General features: G+C 50.4%; 1 protein-coding gene across 1 annotated transcript in view; it reads left to right on the top strand.

Moving 5' to 3' along the window:
• The window catches only part of LOC129699868 (interphotoreceptor matrix proteoglycan 2), a 58,389-nt gene that overhangs the window by 26,822 nt on the left and 10,793 nt on the right, over positions 1–20,774 (top strand). The window contains exons 8-15 of the mRNA XM_055640008.1: positions 2,449–2,507; positions 5,514–5,737; positions 6,696–6,766; positions 8,837–9,842; positions 11,953–12,616; positions 14,264–14,602; positions 14,754–15,219; positions 19,814–20,175. Coding sequence (XP_055495983.1) covers positions 2,449–2,507; positions 5,514–5,737; positions 6,696–6,766; positions 8,837–9,842; positions 11,953–12,616; positions 14,264–14,602; positions 14,754–15,219; positions 19,814–20,175 — 3,191 coding nt within the window. The remainder of the gene's footprint in view (positions 1–2,448; positions 2,508–5,513; positions 5,738–6,695; positions 6,767–8,836; positions 9,843–11,952; positions 12,617–14,263; positions 14,603–14,753; positions 15,220–19,813; positions 20,176–20,774) is intronic.

Genomic DNA, 20,774 nt, shown 5'->3' with positions numbered 1-20,774 from the left:
TTGTCCCACATCTCCGCTCCATCCAACCCACAGCCCGCGGAGGGTGACCGTGGGAGAGTGGGGGCTGCCCTGAGGGATGCGCACCATCAGCCAATAACAACTTAGTGCTTGGGTTCAGATTGCCCAGTCACCTATGGCTTGTGTGGGAAAATGGCCCCCCACCCCCCTTCTCTCTCTCCCCCCTCTCCCCCCTTCTCTCTCTCTCTCTCTCTCTCTCCCCCCTTCTCTCTCCCCCCTTCTCTCTCTCTTCTCTCTCCCCCCTTCTCTCTCTCCCCTCTCTCTCTCCCTCCCCTTCTCTCTCTCCCCCTCTCTCCCCTTCTCTCTCCCTTCTCTCTCTCTCTCTCCCCCCTTCTCTCTCCCCCTCCTCCTCTCTCTCTCTCTTCCCCCCTCTCTCTCTCTCCCCCCCCTCTCTCTCTCTCCTCTCTCTCCCCTCTCTCCTCTCCTCTCTCTCCTCCTCTCTCTCTCCCCTCTCTCTCTCCCCTCTTCTCTCTCTCTCTCTCCCCTCTTCTCGCTCTTTCTCTCTCCCCCCTCTCTTCTCTTTCTCTCTCTCCTCTTTCTCTCTCCTCCCCCTCCCCCTCTCACTCCATTTCCTTCCTCTCTCCTCCCCGTCTCTCTCTCCCCTTCTTCTTCTCTCTCTCCCTTCTTCTCTCTCTCTTCTCTCTCCCCTCCTCCCCTCTTCTCCCCCACCTCTCTCTCCCCCTCCTCCCTCTCTCTCTGCCCTTTTCGGCGACGCTCCAGCCTTTCAGTTAGTTGGCTTCTCTCCCCCTCGGCGTCCCGCCCTTTCGGTCTAGTTTGCGTTTCGGCTTTGTTTCCATTCGGTTATTTGGCTTCCACTGCTTTGCTTCGGCTTCTCGTCCATCGGCGCCACGTCCGCATACGCGGTTTTACGGGGCAAAGGCAATCCAACTGCCTGCAAGTGGCATCACAAGTGGATCGAGTGGTAAAGATCGACCTTCAGTGGTCGGGGCATTGAGTACAAGAGTCAGGATATCATGATGCAGCTTTATAGGACTATAATCAGGCCACATGTGGAGTCATGCGTGCAGTTCTGGTCGCCCCATTACAGGGTGACCTGAACTGTAAGGTATTTGGAGTCTTTGGAGAGGAGGTGGATTTGAAAAGCCGGAAGGATGTGGAGGCTTTGGAGAGGTTTACTGGAATGCTACCAAGATTAGAAGCTATTAACTATAAAAAGAGATTAGACAAACTCATTGTTTTCTCTGGAACGTCGGAGGCCGAGGGGAGACCTGCTAGTAACATATAAGATTAGGAAGGCATAGATGGAGAGTGGACAGTCAGAACCTTTTTCTTATGGTGGAAATGTCAAAGACTAGAGGGCATAATTTTAAAGCAAGAGGGATAAAGTTTAAGAGATATGCAGGTCAAGTTTCTTTACTTAAAGGGTGGTGGGTGCCTGGAACGTGCTGCCTAGGGGTGGTGGTGGAGGTAGATAGGATAGTGGCGTTTAAGAAAGATTCGGATAGGCACATGAATATGCAGGGAATGATGGAATATGAATCATGCGCAGGCAGATGAGGTTTATTTATACTGGCGTCATGTTTGATAGGATCATTATGGGCCAAATGGCCTGTTCCTGTGCTGTCCTGTTCCATGTTGCATGTTGAGTAAGCCAGCAAGTGGCGATGAGCCTGTATTAGCCAACGCAGTCTGAAAACTCAGCGAGTTTACAAGACCGTCATGTCTTGTCCAGTGAGTGGAGTTTATTGTCATATGCTCAAGGGTGGTGAGGTTCAGTTACAATGAAAAGCATGCTTGCAGCAGCATCATAGACAATAGACTCAGACAACACTCAAAAACCTAAATTACATTAAAATGTTAACTTCTACAAGACAGTGAAAATAAAAAGTCTCAACATAAAACCAAAAGACATAGGAACAGAATTAGGCCATTCCGCCCATTGGGTCTACTCCCCCATTCAATCATGGCTGATCTATTTTTCTCTCAACATCTTTCTCCTGCCTTCTCCCACCTCTGCTTTAACCAATGATTTCCACTTATTCACCACCCTCTGGCTAATGAAATTTCCCTCATCTACATTCTAAAGATGAGGGAAATTTTATTCTGAGAATGTGTGCTCAGAATCTCCCGCTACTGGAAACATCCTCACCACATCCACACTATCTAAACTTTTCATTATTCAGTAAGTTTCAATGAGGTCACCCCTCATCCTTGTAAACTCCAGCGAGTACAGGCACAGAGCTGTCAAACGCTCCTGAGAAGGTGCCAAGAACAATACATCAATGTCGTATGATCTTGATAGCATTTGAGAGAGCACAAAGGGTCTCGCTCCAAAGACTCATCTCAAAGACAACATCTCCACCATACTTCCACCATACTGCATCAGCTTTCCTAAACTCCGGACTTGAACCGAGTGACTGATGTACTGTGTCCATTTTTAAATATTTTAAAGTATTATTTCCTTTACAGATGCAGAATCTGTTTGAAATCCTCCCAGGATTCAAAGGAGTTCAGGTGTTAGGATTCAGGTAAATACATGCAATAGTAACAGCCTGTGTTACTCTAGTTTGTGCTGTTTCTCCTGTTAGTGTGTGGCCTCACCTTGGCAATGGAGGAGGCCCAGGACAGAAAGGTTGTTATTTGAAGAGTAGTTAAAATAGTTAGCAACCGGGAGATCCAGCAGGTGGACCGAGTGCAAGTGTTCAGCGAAACGGTCGCCAAGTCTACGCTTGGACTTGCCGATATAAAAAGAGACACATCAAGAACGCTGGATGCAGTGGATGAGATTAGAGGAGGTGCATGTGAACCTCTGTCTCTCCTGAGGGTCAGGGTCAGGGTCCCTGGGTGGAGGCGAGGGGCGAGATATGAGGACAGGTGTTGCATCTCCATCAGTTCAGGGGCCAGTCCTACTGTGAGCAGCGTTAGTGGTGAGGAATCCCTCACATTCCCAAGTGATACAACGCCCACCAGCAGGAGCTGGAAGGACCATCACCAGTGGGCAACCTCCCAACTTAATTAAGGGCACAAGCGACTGAGAAGGGGATTCTGGGATAAACTCTAGGAGATGGGAGATGAGTGCAACATGCCCCAACCACCTAGCAATGGGTCAAGGTTGCTCGGTAGCCTGCAATTAACGTGTTCCATAACCAGCCTCTCAAAGCACTTCAAGCTGGTGAATGTCACGGTCATAGGATGGCAACCATTAAGGCATGAGATCTTGCTTTTCTATGGCACTGGGATGATAGTGGTCTTCTTGAAGAAGGTGGGCATCTCAGAATGGCTTAGTGGGAGATTAAAGATGTCCCGTGAACACTCCTGCTAGTTGGTCCGTGCAATTCCTAAGGACACGGCCAGGGACTCCATCCAGGCCAGTTGCTTTCTGGAGGGGGAAGAAGTGGAAGAAGGGCTTGAGGGTGAGGGAAAGGGCAGATAGGTTGGTAGTTGTGGGGGGAGGGGGGTGTTGTTGGTGGGTTGCTGCAAGGAGTGGGCAAGGATGACAGGGTGGGAAAGAGGATGCAGTTAGGGGGGAGTGAGGGAAAGGGTGAAGGTGCAAAGAGGGTGCAAGGTACCCATTGGGTGGGAGGTGGAGATGGGGATGGGGAGGGTAGAAGGGTGGGGAGTGAGGACAGGATGCAAGGATGGGGATGCAGTTTAGATACGGGATGTTAGTTTAGTTTTAGGTTATTATTTTCACATGTACAGTGACAAATGTTTTTGTTGCTAACCAGTCAGTGGGAAGACGATACATGGATACACTCAAGCCGTCCACAGTGTACAGATAAAGTATAAAGGGAATAATGTTTCGATAATATACGATAAAGTCCAGTAAAGTCTGTTTAAAGCTAGGTCTCCAATGAGGTAGATGGGAGGTCAAGATCGTTCTCTACTTGGTTATAGGATGGTTCAGTTGCTGGGAAGAAACTGTTCCTGAATCTGGAGGTGTACGTTCTCACACTTCTGTACCTCTTGCCTGATGGGTGAGTGAAGAAGAGGGAACGTCTGGGATGAGACTGGTCCTTGATTATGTTGGTGGCCTTGCCTAGGCAACGTGAAGTGTCAATGGAGTCACTGGAAGGGAGGTTGGTTTGTGTGATGGTCTGGGCTACAACTCTCATTCATTTCCTGCGGTCTTGGATGGAGCTACAGTATTCCTTAACCATGTTGAGACACTTCTGCGGCACATCTGTCGAAGATGTTGGTGGTAAAAGCCTTGATGTAAGCGGGACTCTCACCAGCAGGGTGAGGCTGAGAGAGTGTACAAACTGTACGGCACAACAAGCTCCCATCGAGAGGAGGTATTGATAATCTGTCATCTAGGGTCACGGCCTTGACTCCTGCCCTCTCTCCTCTGGATGTTCCAGGTCACTATTTCTTCAAAAATTGATTAGTACATTAAAAAATCAACTTGTAAATTTAAAACCAAGTAAGTTAGATGATGAAGAAGAATGAGCACAGCAAATTACAAAAGTTCTGAATGTGCAGTTGAGTGAGTTCAAAGCTAATCTGAAGAAGGATCCCGACCCAAAACATCACCTGTCCATGTTCTTCAGTGATGTTGCCTAAGCAGCTAAGTCACTCCAGCAGTGTGTGTCCTTCCTGTGGTAGTCCATAGGTTGTCATTGCATAGCAAGTCTCGTCCCAACAGTTGGCTTCCCAACAAGGCCAGTGGCACAGCTGGTAGAGCCACTGCCTCACAGCGGCAGAGGCCCAGGGTTCCATCCTGACTACGGGTGCTGTCTGTGCGGAGTTTGCACGTTCTCCTTATGGCCACATGGGTTTCCACCATGAGCTCCAGTTTCCTCCCTTATCCCAATGACGTGCCGCTTTGTAGGTTGGCCTCTGTAAATTGCCCCTCCAGTGGAGGAAGTGGATGAGGAAGTGGGATAAGATAGAACTGGTGTGAACAGATGTTCGACGTGGACTCAGTGGGCTGAAGGACCTGTTTTTGTGCTGCATCCTTCATTCAGGTCTGTGGAGAAATATGACAGGCAATCTTTTTTTTATTAAAACTAAATTAATTTAATTATTTACAATAATATTTACACAACAAACAATAACAAAACCCCCACCACCATAATATAAAATTGACAAGTATTCCCTAATATTAAACATCAAATTACTATATTAGAAGTGTGATCCAGGATGCATTTGACTGCCCACGGTGCCCAGCGGTCCTGGAACCCTCCAATGATGCCCGTGGACATGGCATGTTCCTTTTCGAGGGACACCCTGGCACGGACGTGACACCGGAAAGCGGGCAGGCAGTCGGCTCTGGCGGAGCCCTCGTCTGCCTGGCACCGTGACCCACGAATGGCCAGCTTGACCAAGCCCAGGAGCAAACCAACCTGGACATTCGCACTCCCCTATGCACTGGGTGCCAAAGACAAAGAGAGTTGGTCTGATGTGCAGTCAGAAAGCGAGGAGCAGCCCCTTGCAAATACTCAACCTCAATGCCGGGCGACTGCAGTGAGATGTGACAGGCAGCTGTAGCGAGATATAACGGGCGGCTCAACTGTGAATCCCTTTCCTTCCAGCGTTGAGAACGACGTGCTCCACTTTGCTGCCATCTTTGACAGACGGGCCGCGGCCCCCAGTGACATCCTCAGCGCCGTTCTCAACATCGGCTCCAATAAGGTGGAGAACGGCGACCTGCTGTTTGAATCGCAAGAGGAGGTCAAGTTGCAGGATATGGTGGCAATGGCGCTGTTCAACGACACCTCGTTCTCCATGGACCCGACTTCACTGCAGTTTGCTGAGGGTACGTAGTTCCCCACTTCTGGTCTATAACCTTCTGTGTAGAGATGCTGCTGGTCCCGATGAGTTACTCCAGCATTGGAGTAGGCAGGGAGGCAGAATTAGATCATTCGGCCCATCGTATTCACTCCGCCATTAGATCATGGTTGCTCTGTTTTCCCCTCTCAACCCCATTCTCCTGCCTTCTCCCCATAACCTTTGATACTCTTACTAATCAAGAGCCCTCATGCTTCCAGGGCAGCACAGTGGCGCAGCGGTAGAATTGCTGCCTTACAGCGCCAGAGACCCAGGTTCAATCTTGACCACGGGTGTTGTCTGTACGGAGTTAAGCACTTTGTTCCTGTGACCACGTGGGTTTTCTCTGGGTGCTCCGGTTTTCTTGCACGTTTCAAAGATGTACAGGCCTATCAATCTCTGCTTTAAAAATACCCAATGACTTGACCTCCACTGGCTTCTGCAGCAATGAATTAGACAGATTTGCCACCCTCTATCGAAAGAAATTCCTTCTAATCTCATTTCTGAAGTTGTGTCGTCTCTGGAAACATCTGAGGGAGATCTGAGGGATATGGGCTAACGCGGGCAGGTGGGACGTGTAGATGTGACATGTTGGTCGGCGTGTGTAAGTTGGTCTATGCCATATGACTCTCAATGTCAACAGTTATCCTGATCCATATCAAATCTCTGATGGTTTGCATGTATTTGCTAACTTTGAGATCACATGAGAACATATGAGAAGCAGGAGCAGGAGTGAAACTCTCAGCCTGTGACTCTGCCCCAACATTGAGTCATAGCTGGTACAGTGGTGCAGCTGGTAGAGCCACTGCCTCACAGCACCAGAGAGCCTGGTTCGATCCTGACCCCGGCTCCTGTCCGTGTGGTGTTTGGACCTTCTCCCTGTGAGTGCGTGGGTATATTCTGAATCATGTCACTTGAACATTATGACACAATGCTTTATCCCCTAGATTCAACGGAACTTTCTCCAGATTCTGAAGATCTCAAGCAACCAGTTGCCAACTCAGCCCCATTCATACAGGTACTGTAAATGTCTTTGACAGATCTCCCATGTAGATGGGTTGTGATTTCATTGTGTGTTGTATGTCACGTAGATCATAGAGTCACAGCACAAAAACAGGGTCTTTGCCCATGCCAACCAGAGATGCTAACCTAATGAGTTACTCCAGCACTTTGTACCTTTTTCCAGCATCTGCAGTTCCATGTATCCAAATGTCTTTTAAATGGTCATGCCTTGTTGGAAAACATTGGCAAGGGCTTTTTTTTTTAAACAAATGTGAGGTAAAGCATGGTTCTCTACGCATTGAATACAAGTGCACCAGTGGTCCCTACAACAGCTCATTTCCCCAACCTGCGCATTCAGGGCAACTTGTAACGTAAACAATTGTAAGAAAATTGGCAAAGGAAATGAGCTCAGAGAAAGAGCTCCAAAGATTAAGTTAGGGGTAACTTTTTTACACAAAGGGTGGTGGGTGTATGGAACGAGCTGCTGGAGGAGGTAGTTGAGGCAGTTACAATCGCAATGTTTAAGAGACATTTCGACAGGTACATGGACATTTAGGATATGGGCCAAATCTAGGCAAGTGAGAATAGTGTAGATGGAACATGTTGGTCAGTGTGGGCAAATTGGGCAGAAGGCCTGCTTCCACACTATATGACTGTAAAGTAGGTTATACTTCAAATACGTTTAGCTCTTGAAAAATAGCAAGATAAGGAGATAGAGTGGTAAAGAAGACATTTTGTATCTTCCCTTCATCAGTTGTGGTATTGAGTACAAGTTGGGAAGTCATGACGCAGTTTTATAGGACTTTGGTTAGGCCGCTTTTGGGAGTATTGCGTGCAGTTCTGGTTAGCCCATGACAGGAAGGATGTAGAGGAAAGGGTACAGGGAAGGTTTACCAGAATTTTGTCTGGATTACAGGGTATTAATTATAAAGATTTTTTCCCCAGGTTTGAGGCAGGTACTATAACAACATTTAAAAGACACTTGGACAGGTACATGTATAGTAAAAGTTTAGAGAGGATACTAGACCAAGTAGGACCCGTTGGGTCCCCCCCCCAATACGGGGGGGGGGGGGGGGGGGGGGGCGCACGGCGTCACTGGGAACGGCTGGTTACCAAACACAATATTGCAACACTCACCCATAGGTCCCAATGCTCACCAATCCCTAGAGAGGGAGGGGGGTAGAAAGGGAGGGGGAGGGGGGTAGAGTAGGAGGGGGCAGGCAGGGGGTAGTGTGGGAGGGGGGTGTCAGAGAGGGAGGGGGGTCAGAGAGGGAGGGGGGAGGGGGTAGGGGGAAGGTAGAGGGGGGGAGAGGGGAGGGTGGTAGAGAGGAAGAGGGGCAGAGAGGGAGGGGGTAGAGTCCCTACCCATCTCCCCCCTCTTCATTTCCCTCATCCTCCTCCCATTCTCTGCCCCAGGACATACCCAGGGACTCGGCCTGGTTCTCGTACTTGGCCCAGCCCTGGCTGTAGAGCCAGGCTCGTTCTTGGTTCCAATGGCAGCCTCTAGACGTAAGCTCGGCTGCCGCCTGGGCTCCAGTGCAGATTCGCACTTCACCATCCCTGACCCTGGACCCTGACTTGTCCTTGGTTCCAGTGGCGGCTTCTTTATCGGCCCCAGTCATGGCCCCATCCCAAGACCAGGGCCAGGGCCCGCGGCTCCACCCTCGCCAACAGATGTCTGGCGCTTTGAGAATCCATTGTGACGTCACTCGGGGTTTTTTCTTCCGAAACGGGTGAGTTTTCGGGCTGTTTTTAAAACTTTAAAGGATTAAAAGTCCGGAAATATAGGTGGGAATGCGACAGGAAGATGTTTATCGCCTCGAGGGGGAAAATGTGAGTAGAATGTGTGAAAATGGGAAGGCTGTGGCCTAGCGTTTGTAAGGAAATGAGAATCAAGCAGATTGTGCCTGGATGACACACGCACACATATATATATATACATACACACACACAAACAAGATGCGAGTTTTAGTTATATAATATAGAATGGCCAAATCGCACATGGGTGGGACTAGCATGGGTAGGTTGAAGGGCCTGTTTCCGTGCTGTATGAGTCTATAATGTATTTGCATTTTCTGTTCTTTAGGAAAAGCCTGGCACAGAAGATGATGTGGGGGACAGTTTTGTCGAGTGGGTTCCCATGATCACTGCTGAAGGGGAACTGGTTGGGGCATTGGATGCGACCGTGATCGACTCTGCCTCTCAGACCACACAGATGCCCCCTGGCCTAAACAGTGGCTCTGAGGAGCAGTCCACCAATCACCCCACGACGAACCCTTCCCTCATTGTCCCAGGACAGGTGTCACTGGAGCTGGAGGGTGCATCCCCTGTGGTAGTGCTGGGCCCAGAGAGAGAGGTGACCGAAGGCATACTGGACATTGGAGTGGCCATGGTCTCAGTCATCGGTGGGCTGGTGGAGGCAGATGAGAAGGACACAGTGACCACTGCAACCTCGCCCATGGTCCCCCAGCAGGTGGAGGGGCACTCGGACCCGGCCACAGGAGGGCAGGGGCAGGAAGTAAGCCCGGAGGCGCAGGGGGAAGAAGCGGCATACAGCACAACACCTGCGGCTAAGGAGGGGTGGGAGTGGGGTACTGACGGCCATCTTCATGGGGGGATAGGAGAGGACCTCAGCTATGGCGGGGACATCGAGACAACATGGTCTCCACCGAGCGCACAACCCCAACACGGGCAGGAACCGGAGGAAGCTGAGGAGATCACAGCTCCCGCCACCTCTCCCCACCCAAGTGCGACGGGCCCCTCCGATGGCCAGGGAGATGACGCCACCGAGGCCGAGGCTGAGCCCGCGGAAGGACCGCGGACCGAACCCACACGTCCTCACGAGGACCGCCCCGTCCCACCGGCAGGCGAGGAGGAGCGGGAGCCCGGTGTGGGCGAGGGAGCGAAGCAGCGCAGCGAGCTCGCGCCCACCGCCCAGGGGGTAGAGTGGGCCGGCACGGTGCCCCCGGGAGCTGCAACTCCAGACCACACACTCGCCGCTGCCAACAGGCTCGCCGGGCGGTCAGAAGAAGATGATCCAGGCACGATGACGGCGTGGACCTCCCCACCCGCTGTGGTGGGAGAGCAGGCGGGTGAGTGAGAGTAGACTGGGAACTACCATCAAGGGCAAATAGTGCCAGGGGTTGGGGAGGTCATGGGGCAGATCCTATAGTCACAATCCAGGCGGCACACACAGCCCTACACACCCCTACACACACAGCCCAACACACCCCTACACACCCCTACACACCCCTACACACACGCCCCTACACACAGCCCTACACCCCCCCACACACCCCTACACACCCCTACACACAGCCCTACACACAGCCCAACACACCCCCCACACACACACCATACAGCCCTACACACCCCCACACACCCACACCCCTACACACCCCCCTACACACCCCTACCCCCTACACACCCCTACACCCCCTACACACACACACCCCTACACACAGCCCTACACCCCCTACACACACCCCTACACACACCCCTACACACACACCCAACACACACCTACACACACCTACACACACACACACCCCTACACACCCCTACACACCCCCTACACACACACACCCCACACACACACACACCCCAACACACACACACACACAGCCCAACACACACAGTACACACACCCACACACACACAGACTCCACACACACACCACACACACCCCACACACACACACACAGCCCAACACACCCACACACACAGCCAACACACCCCTACACACACAGCCCAACACACCCCTACACACACACACCCCTACACACACACACCCCTACACACACACACACACACACACACCTATACACACACACCCCTACACACCCTACACACCCCTACACACACACCCCTACACACACACCCTACACACACCCCTACACACACCCCTACACACACCCCTACACACACCCCTACACACACACACACACCCCTACACACACACCCACACACACACACACCCCTACACACACAGCCCAACACACACACCCCTACACACACTTACACACACACAACACACACACACACACACACACACACACCCCTACACACACCCCGCACACACACCCCACACACACACCCCTACACACACCCCTACACACACACACCACACACACCCCACACACACACACACAGCCCAACACACACCCCTACACACACACACACACCCCTACACACACACCCCACACACACACCCCTACACACACACCCCTACACACACGCCCACACACACACACACACACACACACCCAACACACACCCACACACACCCCAACACACACCCACACACACAGCCCAACACACACACACACACCCTACACACAGCCCAACACACACCCCTACACACACCCACCCCACCACACACCCCTACACACACAGCCCTACACACAGCCCCACACACAGCCCTACACACAGCCCCACACACACACACACCCCTACACACACAGCACACACACACACACACACACACACCCCCACACACACAGCCCAACACCCAGCACACACACCCCTACACACACACCCACCACACACACACCCCACACCCCCTACACACACCCAACACACCCCTACACACACACCCCTACACACACCCCTACACACACCCCTACACACACCCCTACACACACCCCCACACACACCCCTACACACACCCCCTACACACACACACCTACACACACCCCTACACACACAGCCCAACACAGCCCTACACACAGCCACATATTTTTAAGGCTGATATTGACAGATTCTTCATTAGCACGAGTGTCAGGGGTTATGGGGAGAAGACAGGAGAATGCAGTTGAGAGGGAAAGATAGATCAGCCATGATTGAATGGTGGAGTAGACTTGATGGGCCGAATGGCCTCATTCTGCTCCTAGAATTTAGGAATTTAGATCACACCTTCCCTAGCCAACAATGGGTCTACCAGGGCCCAACACAGTGGCTACCAGGGCATGGCCCTGTCTGAGGTCACATGTGGTCAGCCCTGAGTGATCCTGATCTTTTCTTGCCTCCAGCTCTTCACCCCCCTCCCCTCCACCCCCTACTTCACTCTGAAGAAGTGCCCTGACCCGAAAGATCACCTATCAGCGTTCTCCGGAGAGGCGGCCTGACCCACTGAGTTACTCCAGCACTTTGGTATAAAGCAGCACCTGCAGTTCTTTGTTTCTTTTTCTTTGTTCCCAATAGATGCCGAGATAACGGACATGCCTGAAGCCCCCAGGGGTCCACTGATGCCATTAACAACACCCGCCGTGAGCATGGTGCATCTGCTACTCTCCACCCTCCACCCAAGTCCTGGGGATGGCGGAGAGATCATCGCCACTTGGCCACTGACGATGGATGTGGAAGGAAGGTCCACCCCAGACGTCTCCTTCACCGCTGCCTCGGCAGTGCCCGTTCAGTCCAGTAATCAACCATCTCCATCCGGACTGCCAGCCTCTGCCTACTCTGACCACGATGGAGGTCCAAGTCCTACCATCTTGACCATGACCACCGCTCTTCCCCAGTCGGCCACTGGGACCACAGTCTCTGAACCAGGGGAGGAAGAAGCTGGAAGCACCGTCGAGGCATCAGGGGGGGAGGTGGGCCTGCTCACGGCCGGAGATGTGGTGGGGCATCAGCCCCAGCTGCCCTCCGCCACACCACTGAACCCTCTGAACTATCTCACCCTGGACCAGCTAACTACCCATTCTCCAAAGGAGTTGGTGGTGTTCTTCAGCCTGCGAGTCACCAACATGATGTTTTCTGAGGACCTCTTCAACAAGAGTTCCCCGGAGTACAGGATGCTGGAGCAACAGTTCCTTCATCTGGTGAGTTGCCTTGTTTGGAGCCATTTGTTCTGCAGCCACAGGCCCCAGGGTGGTGGGAGTCGAAACCCATAACACGTTCACAAGCATTCACAATGGGGCCCAATGCAAGTTCAAGTCACAGCACCTCGCCTCCCCCCAGTTACAAGGCAGAAACAAGGAACTGTAGTTTAGTTTAGAGATACAACATGGAACTAGGCCCTTCAGCCCACTGAGTCTATGCTGACCAACCTGTAGTTCTGTGTTATCCCACTTTCTCATCCAATCCCAAACACACTGGAGTCTATTTACTGAGGACAATTAGCCTACAAACCTGCACATCTTTGGGATGTAGGAGGAAACTGGAGCACCCGGTGAAACCCCACATGGTCACAGAGAGAACGTGCAAACTCCACACAGACAGCACTCGAGGTCAGGATCAAACCCGGGTCTCTAGCGTTCTAGACGGCAACTCTACCACTGTTGCATCCTGGATTTTGCAAATGCTGGTTTACAAAAAAAGACACAAAGTTCTGGAGTAACTCAGCAGGTCAGGCAGCATCTCTGGAGAACGTGGATGGGTGACGTTCTGGTTGGGATCCTTCTGCATATAGGATTGGCTGACAGGCGAATGGAAAATAAATGGCTGGGCCAATGAGAACATTCACCCATCCCACCCAATATCAGAAGTTAAAATGATTCCTCCTCATGTTTAGGCGTCCCACCATTTTTATTAAATGTAAGCTTAACCAGACTCAGCACAGTGGTATCAGTATCCCTGTGATGGAGTGTGATATCCATGGTGACAACGACACTCTCTGTGGAAACCGGAGCACCCGTAGGTAACCGGAGCACCCGGACGAAACCCACGAGATTACAGATAGAAAGTGCAAACTCCATACGCAGACAGTACCCGAGGTCTGGATCAATCCTGGTCTCTGGCACTATGAGGCATTGGAACATCATCAACAGAATTGTCTGAAGAAGGGTCCTGATCTGTAACATTAGCTATCCACCATGTCCGCAGATGCTGCCTGACCCACTGAGTTACTCAAGCACTTTGTGTTTTTTTCTTTTGTAAACCAGCAGCTGCAATTCTTTGCGTCTCCAACCGAATTTAAGGTCGTACCTTAAATGAGGAGGAATTTCTTCTGTCAAAGGGCGGTGAATCTGTGGAATTAATTGCCACAGGTAGCTATGGAGGCCGTCAATGGAGATTTTTAAGGCTGAGATTGACAGATTCTTGATTAGTAAGTGTGTCAAAGGTTATAGGGAGAAAGCAGGAGAATGGGTTGAGAGGGAAAGATAGATCAGCTATGACTGAATGAAGGAGTAGACTCAATGGGCCGATGGCCTAATTCTGCTCCTCTGGCCTATGAACATAAATGTACTTGAGAAACCAGCTTTTGATTCAAAATCTTTACAAAGCCGGAGGGATTTTCAAAGGTGAATTGTCTAGAAAATAATATTTACTGAAGCATTGTGCGGCACCTGGTGGCTAGCCACGGGCACAGCGAACCCTCAGCTTAGGAGGGAGGGGTTGAGCGTCTCGGAGTGGGAGTCGTAGGGTCACGGGGTCTGGCCCTGGCTATTTAAGGTTGGGCAACGCTCGTGCATGTTGTTGGAGTAGGGAGCAGCACTGAAATAATATTAAATACGTTCGATCACACAACTTTGTGTTGCCGACTAATTCTTGGCTGGACTCCTGTGAGTCCCTGCTACATTGGTGACCCCGACAACCAGGAGTGTAATCCTGGAAACATTTCCGAAAAAATGCACCACGCTCAACCTGCTGCTGCCGCCTACGAGGCCGAACTCAACGTGGTCACCCAGAAGCTGCCAACCTTGTGGACCTTGCAGCCGGGGGTATGGTTCCGTCAGGTCGAGTCGCAGTTCCACGTCCGCGGCGTAATGGTCGACAAGACCCGTTACGATTACGTGGTAAGCGCTCTCAATCAGGATACGGCCGGTTGGGTTGTGCCGTGCCTGGATAATCCGCCGGTGGTGGGGAAGTATGCAGGCCTCCGGATCTTCGGGCCAAGCTGCATGGAGTGAGCGGCGCGGGTTCTCAACATAGACGGGCTCGGCGACCGGAAGCCCTTCACCCTTGTGAGCAAGATGCTCGCGCTCATGGGCGAAGACCGGCCCTGCCTACTCTTCGAGTACACCTACTTGCAGCAATTGCCGTGTGACATCCGCCAGCAGCTCACGGGGAGAGCTTCGCAGATCCGCTGTGGCTAGTGGCGTGCACCGACGAGCTGTGGCTGGCAGGAGGTGGGTGTGTTGGAAGCCCTGGAATGGATCGATACAGCACCCTGGAAGGCACAGCGACCCAGGACCATGCCCACAAGAAGCTCCATGGAGCCGCACACCAGGCAAGTTGCACAGGAGCCAGGGAAAAAGATGTGCTGCTCTTACCAGCTACTCCGAGGGCAGCGGCCCGCCAATGCCGCCAGCCATGTGCGTTCCCGGGAAACTCCGGAGCCGGCTGCCAGTTGTGACCGCGGTGGTCGGCAACATTCATCGTTTGTATGCCTGGTGGGTGCGTAGGTTCCTGGTGGACACTGGAGCGGAGGTTAATGCTTTGCCTCCCTCCGGAGTGGACACTCAAACCGGCTCCTCAGGTCCAAAATGGGCTCAGCCTCCTTGTCGCGGGTCATGGGTTCCTGTATGTTCTTCTGGGCGGGTCAAGGACTCTGTTCGGGTAGACGTGTTTACGTGGTCAGTCAGCCTCGTTTGGCGTCCCGTCCGTTTCGGTGCCTCCGGTTCTGGTGAGGTCGTGTGGCGGCACCTGGTGGCTAGCCACGGGCGAACCCTCGGCTCAGGAGGAAGAGGTTGAGCATCTCGGAGAGGGAGGCGTAGGGTCACGGCCCTGGGTATTTAAGGTCGGGTAAAGCCCGAGCACGTTGTTGGAGTAGGGAGCAGCACTGAAATAGTAATAAATACGTTCCATCACACGACATCGTGTTTCCGACTAATCCTTGGCTGGACTCCTGTGAGTCCCCGCTACAGCATATGTTTTAAAAAATGTGCATACTGCTGCTGTATTTGAATATTAAATAATCATTATAAGAAAACTGTCAACACAGATCAGATCCAAAGGGGATTTGATTATTAATTAGATTGTTTTAATCTGCCTAATCTGGTTGTCTGGAAAGATAATTTTGAAATAATATGTGCACGTTTTGGGCGGCTAGCCTAAGCATTAATTGTCCATCAAGGAGTATTCATGAATTAAAGCCTGCAGATTAAAGAGAGAAATGTAGGTTCGGAAGGCAACAAAACCCACTTTTATTGTTTATTGTCTGAAGAAGGGTCTCGACCCAAAACATCGCCTATTTCCTTCACTCCATAGATGTTGCCTCACCCGCTAAGTTTCTCCAGCATTTTTGTCTACCTTCAATTTTCCAGCATCTGCAGTTCCATCTTAAACATTTATTGTTTATTTATTTATTTGTCTTTTTTTTAAGATGCATATTGAACTTTTTTTCGCTGTTCATTTACACAGAGTACTATGTTTACATATCTGTTGTGCTGCTGCAAGAAATAATTTTCATTGTTCCATTTTAGGAACAATAAAACCCCCTTGACTGTTGACTCATAACTAATGAAAAGCTTGGATAGAGTGGATGTAGAGAGGTTGTTTCCAGTAATGGGAGAGTCTAGGACCAGAGGGCACAGCCTCAGAATAAATGGACAATCCTTTACCATGGAGCTAAGGAGGAATTTCTTTAGCCAGAGGGAGGTAAATCTGTGGAATTCATTGTCACAGACGGCTGTGCAACCCAGGTCAATGGATATCATTAAAGCAGAGATTGATAGGTTCTTGATTAGTAATGGCATCAATCCAGCGATGGAAAAATCAAATTCTAGAGTGTCTGAGCTATAGGCAAATGTTGAATAGGCTGGGACTTTATTCCTTGGAGCGCAGGAGATGAGGGGTGATCTTATAGAGGTGTACAAGACCATGAGAGGAATAGATTGGGTAGATACACAGAGTCTCTTGCCCAGAGCAGGTGAATCGAGGATCAGAGATCATAGGTTTATGGTGAATGGGGAAAAGATTTAATAGGAATCTGAGGGGTAACTTTTTCACACAAAGGGTGGTGAATGTATAGAACAAGCTGCTATAGAAGGTAGTTGGAGCAGGGACAAACCCAACATTTAAGAAGCAGTTAACCAGGTACATGGATAGGACAGGCTTGGAGGGATATGGACCAAATGCTGGCAGGACTCGAGGGCCTGAGCTCTAGGGACAGGTTGGGCAGTCTCGGACACTATTCCTTGGAGCTCAGGAGGATATCGGGTGATCTTGTAGAGGTGGAGACAATCATGAGGGGAATAGATCAGGTAGATGCACAGTCCTTTACCCAGAATAGAGGAATCAAGCACCAGAGGGCGACGTTTTTAGGTAAGGCCTAGATTTAATAGGAATCCGAGGGGCATCTTTTCCATACAGATGGTGGTGGGTGTATGGAACGAGCTACCAGAGGAGGTTGTTGAGACAGGTACTGTAATAACATTTAAAAGATAATTGGACAGGTACACGGGTAGGAAATGCATTGGGTCTTTTACCTAAGGTAAGGGAATCAAGAACTAGAGGACATAAGCATAAGGTGAGGGGGGAAAGATTTAACAGGAACCTGAGGGGCAACATTTTTACACAGAGGGTGGTGAGTATATGGAACGAGCTGCCGTAGGAGGTAGTTGATGCAGGTACTATCAAAACATTTAAAAAACATTTGAACAGGTACATGGAAAGGACAGGTTTAGATGGATATAGGACAAATACAGGCAGGTGGGACTAGTGTAGATGGGGCTTGTTGGTCAGTGTAGGCAAGTTGGGTCGAAGGGCTTGTTTCCACACTGTACGACTATGACTCTATTTTAAGTGTTTGTCACATATAGTGCAGCAAGATTATCATATCTGCTTGAACCCCGTCTCCAACTCAGAGAGACACTAGCTGTCATGGTGCCAACGCTGAGATCGACTTCTCCCCATAATACAGACAAGTAAACATGAGGAGAGTTATTTGAATATAATGAGTCTCTGTTCTATTTGCAGTTGCTTCCCTGCCAGAGGCCATCTGTGGCTGGCCCTGACTGGTCCTGATCTTCTCTCACTTCCAGCTTTCAGAGTTAATCGGAATTAAAATAACAATTATTTACTTTTCAATTAATCTCTAGAAACATTTACTTTCTCCATTAATTGGCTTGGGTAGGTGTTATGCAACAAATGTGGACATGTGCAGCTCTGTAGGACTGTGTTTAGGCTGCATCCAGAGTATAACGTGCAGTTCTGGTCGCCCATTACAGGAAAGACGGGGCAGCTTTGGAGAGGGTGCAGAGGAGGTTTACCAGATTGATGCCTGGATTGGTGGGATTCAGCTACAGGGAGAGGTTGGATAAACTTGGATTGTTTCCTCTGGAACATCAGAGGTTGAGGGGTGACGATAGACATATATATAAAATCATGAGAGGCGTAGATAGGGTAGACAGTCAGGACCTTTTTCCCAGGGTGGAAACATTTAAGAAACATTTAGACAGATACATAGATAGGATAGGCTTAGAGGGATATGGGCCAAACGCAGGCAGATGGTACTTGTGTAGATGGGGCATCTTGGTCGGCATGGGCAACTTGGGCAAAGGGCCGGCTTCCCTGCTCTATGACTATGGATATCTAAATTGTCCATCACTGAGGGCTTAGCTATACAGTGGGAGGGAGGAAGTTTAATGGAGTAGTGTGGGGGCAAGTTTTTTTTACGCAGAGAGTGGTGGGGGCCTGGAACGCACTGCCAGGGGTGGTGGTGGAGGCAGATATGATAGTAGCATTTAAGCGACTTTCAGGTAGGCACATGGAAGTGCAGGGTATAGAGGGATATGGATCATGTACAGGTAGATGAGATCAGTTTAACGACATCATGTTCGGTACAAACATTGTAGGCTGAAGGGCCCATTTCTGTGTTGTACTGTTGTGTGTTCTGTGTGTGGTGATCAATGGGGTTATACACAATAGACAATAGGTGCAGGAGTAGGCCATTCGGCCCTTCGAGCCAGCACCGCCATTCAATGTGATCATGGCAGATCATCCCCAATCAGTACCCCGTTCCTGCCTTCTCCCCATATCCTCTGACTCCGTTATCTTTAAGCGCCCTATCGAGCTCTCTCTTGAAAGTATCCAGGGAACTGGCCTCCACCGCCCTCTGAGGCAGAGCATTCCACAGACTCATAACTCTCTGTGAGAAAAGGTGTTTCCTCGTTTCCATTCTAAATGGCTGATCCCTTATTCTTAAACTGTGACCCCTGGTTCTGGACTCCTCCAACATCAGGAACATGTTTCCTGCCTCTAGTGTGTCCAAACCCTTAATAATCTTATATGTTTCAATAAGATATCCTCTCATCCTTCTAAACTCCAGTGAATATAAGCCCAGTCAATCCATTCATTCATCATATGTCAGTCCCGCCATCCCGGGAATTAACCTGGAGAACCTACGCTGCACTCCCTCAATAGCAAGAATGTCCTTCCTCAAATTAGGGGACCAAAACTGCACACAATATTGGAGGAGTAGTCTCAGGATAAAGCACTTCCAAGGGCTTGCCGAATGAAGTTGACAATTCTAAGTTGTTTGGAACATTATTAAGGACCCTTGGAGAGCAAGACGTCAACAGGGCGGTAATTTTGCTGCCTTACAGCGCCAGAGACCCAGGTTCGATCCTGACTGCGGATGCTGTCTGTACGGAGTTTTACGTCTCCCTGTGACCGCGTGGGTTTTTCCCAGGTGCTCCAATTCCCTCCCACAGATGCTGCCTGACCCGTTGAGTTACTCCAGCACTTTTCTTGAGATTTGTCCAACTGATTGAAAATTTAAAATTGAACTCGCTCTCTTACACATCAGTTACTTCAGGTTTAATTTAGAGATACAGTGTTGAAACAGGCCCTTCGATCCACCGAGCCCGAGCCAACCAGCGATCACCCCGTACTCTAGCACAATCCTACACACTAGGGACAATTTACAATTTTTACCGAAGCCAATTAACCTACAAACCTGTGCATCTTTGTATTGTGGGAGGAAACCGGGGCACCCAGAGGAAACTCACACGGCCACAGGGAGATCATGCAAACTCCATCACAGAGACAGCGACCAAGGTCAAGATTGAACCCGGGTGTCTGGTGCTACGAGGCAGCGGCTCTACCAGCTGCACCACTGTGCTGCCCAGACTGGAGGCACTGAGGAGGGTCAGGTCCCTTCTCCAACCTGAAGCAAAGGGTCCAGACCCAAAACATCACCTATCCATGTTCTCCAGAGATGCTGCCTGTCCTGCTGAGTTACTCCAGCACTTTGTGTCTTACTTTTTGTAAACCAGTGCCTGCAGTTCCTTGTGTCTCTGGACTAATCCTGAATCTTGTTTCAGCTGACCAAGCCAACACGTGCAAGTTCCAGGCATGTGACGAACATTCGGAGTGTCGAGTCAATAAGCAAACGAAGGAAGCCCAGTGTGTGTGCTACCCCGGTTATGTCAGTGTGGACGGACTGCCCTGTCAGAGTGTCTGTAGCCTCAGACCAAACTACTGCCTCAACAATGGCAGGTGTGAGATGGATCCGGTGAAGGGGGCCATCTGCAGGTACGTGACTAATTGGGGGGGGGAGGGGGGGACTGCGGGTGAAACTTATGTGTGTCAGGACCTGTTCTGGGTACAGAACGGTATCCAATCCTAGAAGTATCTAGGGAGGTGGCACAGTGACACATCAGTAGAGTTGCTGCCTTACAGCGCCAAAGACATGGGTTCGATCCTGACTACGGGTGCTGTCTCTACGCAGTTTTTACGTTCTCCCGGTGACCTGTGTGGTTTTTTCCTGGGTCCTCCGGTTTCCTCCCACACTCCAAAGACGTACAGATTTATAGGTTAATTGGCTTTGGTAAAACAGTAAATTGTCCCCAATGTGTAAGATAGTATTAGTGTGCAGGGATCATTGGTCGGCTCGGACACGGCCTTTCTCTGAACTAAACTAAACTAAAACTAACTATCAGTTCATAAGGTCATGTCATAGGAGCAGAATTAGGCTATTCATCCCATTGAGTCAACTCTCAAATTCAATCATGGCTGATCTATCCTTTCCCTCTCTACCCAATTCTCCTGCCTTCTCCTTAAAGCTGTTCCTTCTAGTATTTGATTTTCCCATCCTGGGAAAAAGGTTCTGACTGTCTTCCCTATCTATGCTT

The sequence above is a fragment of the Leucoraja erinacea genome, chromosome 8 (assembly GCF_028641065.1).
Source record: "Leucoraja erinacea ecotype New England chromosome 8, Leri_hhj_1, whole genome shotgun sequence".
NCBI lineage: Eukaryota > Metazoa > Chordata > Chondrichthyes > Rajiformes > Rajidae > Leucoraja > Leucoraja erinaceus.
This window is presented reverse-complemented; position numbering and strand designations above follow the sequence as displayed.